The 2,367-nt window shown below is 29.2% G+C and overlaps 1 protein-coding gene across 1 annotated transcript in view; it reads left to right on the forward strand.

Moving 5' to 3' along the window:
* The window catches only part of LOC106679799 (serine/arginine repetitive matrix protein 1), a gene marked incomplete in the record, with an annotated part of 25,765 nt that overhangs the window by 9,859 nt on the left and 13,539 nt on the right, over nt 1–2,367 (forward strand). Inside the window, 2 exon segments of the mRNA XM_067046026.1 lie at nt 546–772; nt 2,244–2,302. Coding sequence (XP_066902127.1) covers nt 546–772; nt 2,244–2,302 — 286 coding nt within the window.

Raw genomic sequence — 2,367 nt, forward strand, 5'->3', positions numbered from 1 at the left:
TTTTTTTTTTACTTTTGCATTAATGTAATCAAAGTTTTTAACATGGTTTTTAAAATCCGATACCAGTATACAAATAATTTTAACAAACTTGGAGATTAATGATTGACTGTGTGAGAAATATTACAAAGAAGATGGGGCCCAGGTGCGGTAAAAAAAAAACCTCAAATAGTCAAAACTATTTATTATAAGGCAATGTTTTGAGGAAAAGGGACAGTGAAGGTCTTTGAATGCCTCACATTACGAACAGGGATTATAAAATTAATGTGTCTTAAAAGTTTCGCGAAGTTCATTTCTGTAGAAATATTAGCTCTCTGTTTTTTTCTGCAATTTTTAAGATATTTCAAATTTATTTATTTAAATAAAACTAGCTAATCAACCTCAAAATTGTGATTTAATTTCCAGTTAACAAATATTATATGAATGATAAGTTTTACACTTATTCAAATTATTATTTTTCAATTAATTAATTTCTCCTTATGTCTATATTTGCTAATTTTTATTTTTTTTAATACAGGTAAATAATTTTTTTTTTTTTTGTATTTTAGAAAATAAAAGCAGTGAAAAAGTTTCTGAAGCAAAAATCAAACCCCTTTTACCCAAGGTTACAAATAACTTAAAGAAAGTGGACGATAAAAAGATTGATCTAGAGGAAGTGGTGGTAAAGAAAAAACGGAAGGAGGTAGTCGAAGACTCATCGAAAGAAGACTCCAATAAAAAGGGAGTCGATCTCAGAGCTGAGCTCTCCAGAAGAAGAGCCGAGAGGCTTAAGGGGGTATGTGTGTTTCATTTTTTATTTTACTTCTCTTTTATGTTTTGATGCCATTAGTTGTGAATGGTGTTTTTGTGCTATCTTGAATTACTTGTTATTTTCACTTACCTGTATAAGAATGTATTAAAAACATGGGTGGGACGTGTGGCTCAAAGCAATCCATCAGGACACCTCTACACAAGAATGAATATCAGTAGTATAGTAGGCAAGAGACCAAGTGGCAGGCCAAAGACCAAATGGATGGACAGAATCAACAAAGATGCAAAAGAGATGCTTGCAACAAACTGGAAAGCAGTAGCCCAAGACAGGCAGGCGTGGTGAAGGCTGGTTCAGCCAACCAAAAAATAAAAATAATATATATATATATATTTGGAAATTATAATAATGAGTTTTCAATGAATATAGATGTTTTGAGGTCCACTGAGCCCAAATGACGAAGCCTCTCAAAATGGCCTGTGTTTCATTAATGAACACTGAAAGTGTCTTATAAAACTGAAATTACATATTTAAGACTGGTCTGGGATTTTACAACTTTTGAACAAGCGGAAATGCCACTTAATAGAACTGCTTTTCAGAATTTTCTCAAAAACAGCTTTAATTCTAATGAATTATATTTATTTCTGTATTTCAGTGTATGATCTCTTGCGTTGTTTAGAGCAAGATGACCTATTATTAGCTAACAAAGTTGCTTCACAGAAAGAAATTTTTAATTACAGATTAAAACTGTGCTTTCTTACAAAAAACAAAAATATAAAAAAGAAAGATGGCGCTGGCGCAGTCACTCAAATAGTATATAAACTATTAATTATGAGCTAACATTTAGCTTCACTTTTCAGGGCTTCTTCAGGGCTAAAAAAGATATAATTAACTAAAATAATGTAACAGGGTAAGAGAATAGACAATATGAAATAAAAGTAAACTAAGGAATGGCTAAAAATGATTCAAAATATGTTAAAGTTTATGTTAAAATGAACAAAGTAAATTATGTTCATTTAAATAAAAATGTCTATTTTAAATTATTTTTAGCCATAACTTAGTTTACTTTTAATTCATTTTATGTATTATCTTTCTGTGTTATACTATTTTAGTTGTTTTATATTTTTTATTGTAATGAAATGAAGCCCTGCAAAGTAAGTGAGGGCTCGCTCACAATAAATAGTTTATTTATATATCTGAGTTATTATGACTGCACCCAGACCATCATCCTTTTATTTAAATATTTTATTTCTAGTAATTGTCCTAAATTTTCTGGTTTAGTTATAAATTATTGTTAATCAATCTGTTATTTATGTATTCTCTGATCTAATTTTTTTTTTTTTTTTTTACATTATGGGTTAGCTGTGGCAATCTTATTGTATTTAAGAATTATTTTGATTTGGTTGTATGGTCTTATACATGATATTTTTTGCTGTTTATATATTTCCTGCGGATATAGTATACTTATTATGATTTCTAATAAAACTATTTGTTTTAGGCATCCATCGATCCTATGGCTAGAATAGTGCAGTCTGCGATAGAAGGAGCTGTGGGAAAGTAAGTCATTGAAAATTATGATACTTGTATCTAATTGCTTATTCATTTATTATTTAAATTAAAAT

The sequence above is a fragment of the Halyomorpha halys genome, unplaced genomic scaffold, assembly GCF_000696795.3.
Source record: "Halyomorpha halys isolate HHAL.00 unplaced genomic scaffold, Hhal_1.1 Scaffold220.1, whole genome shotgun sequence".
NCBI classification, from domain to species: Eukaryota; Metazoa; Arthropoda; class Insecta; order Hemiptera; family Pentatomidae; genus Halyomorpha; species Halyomorpha halys.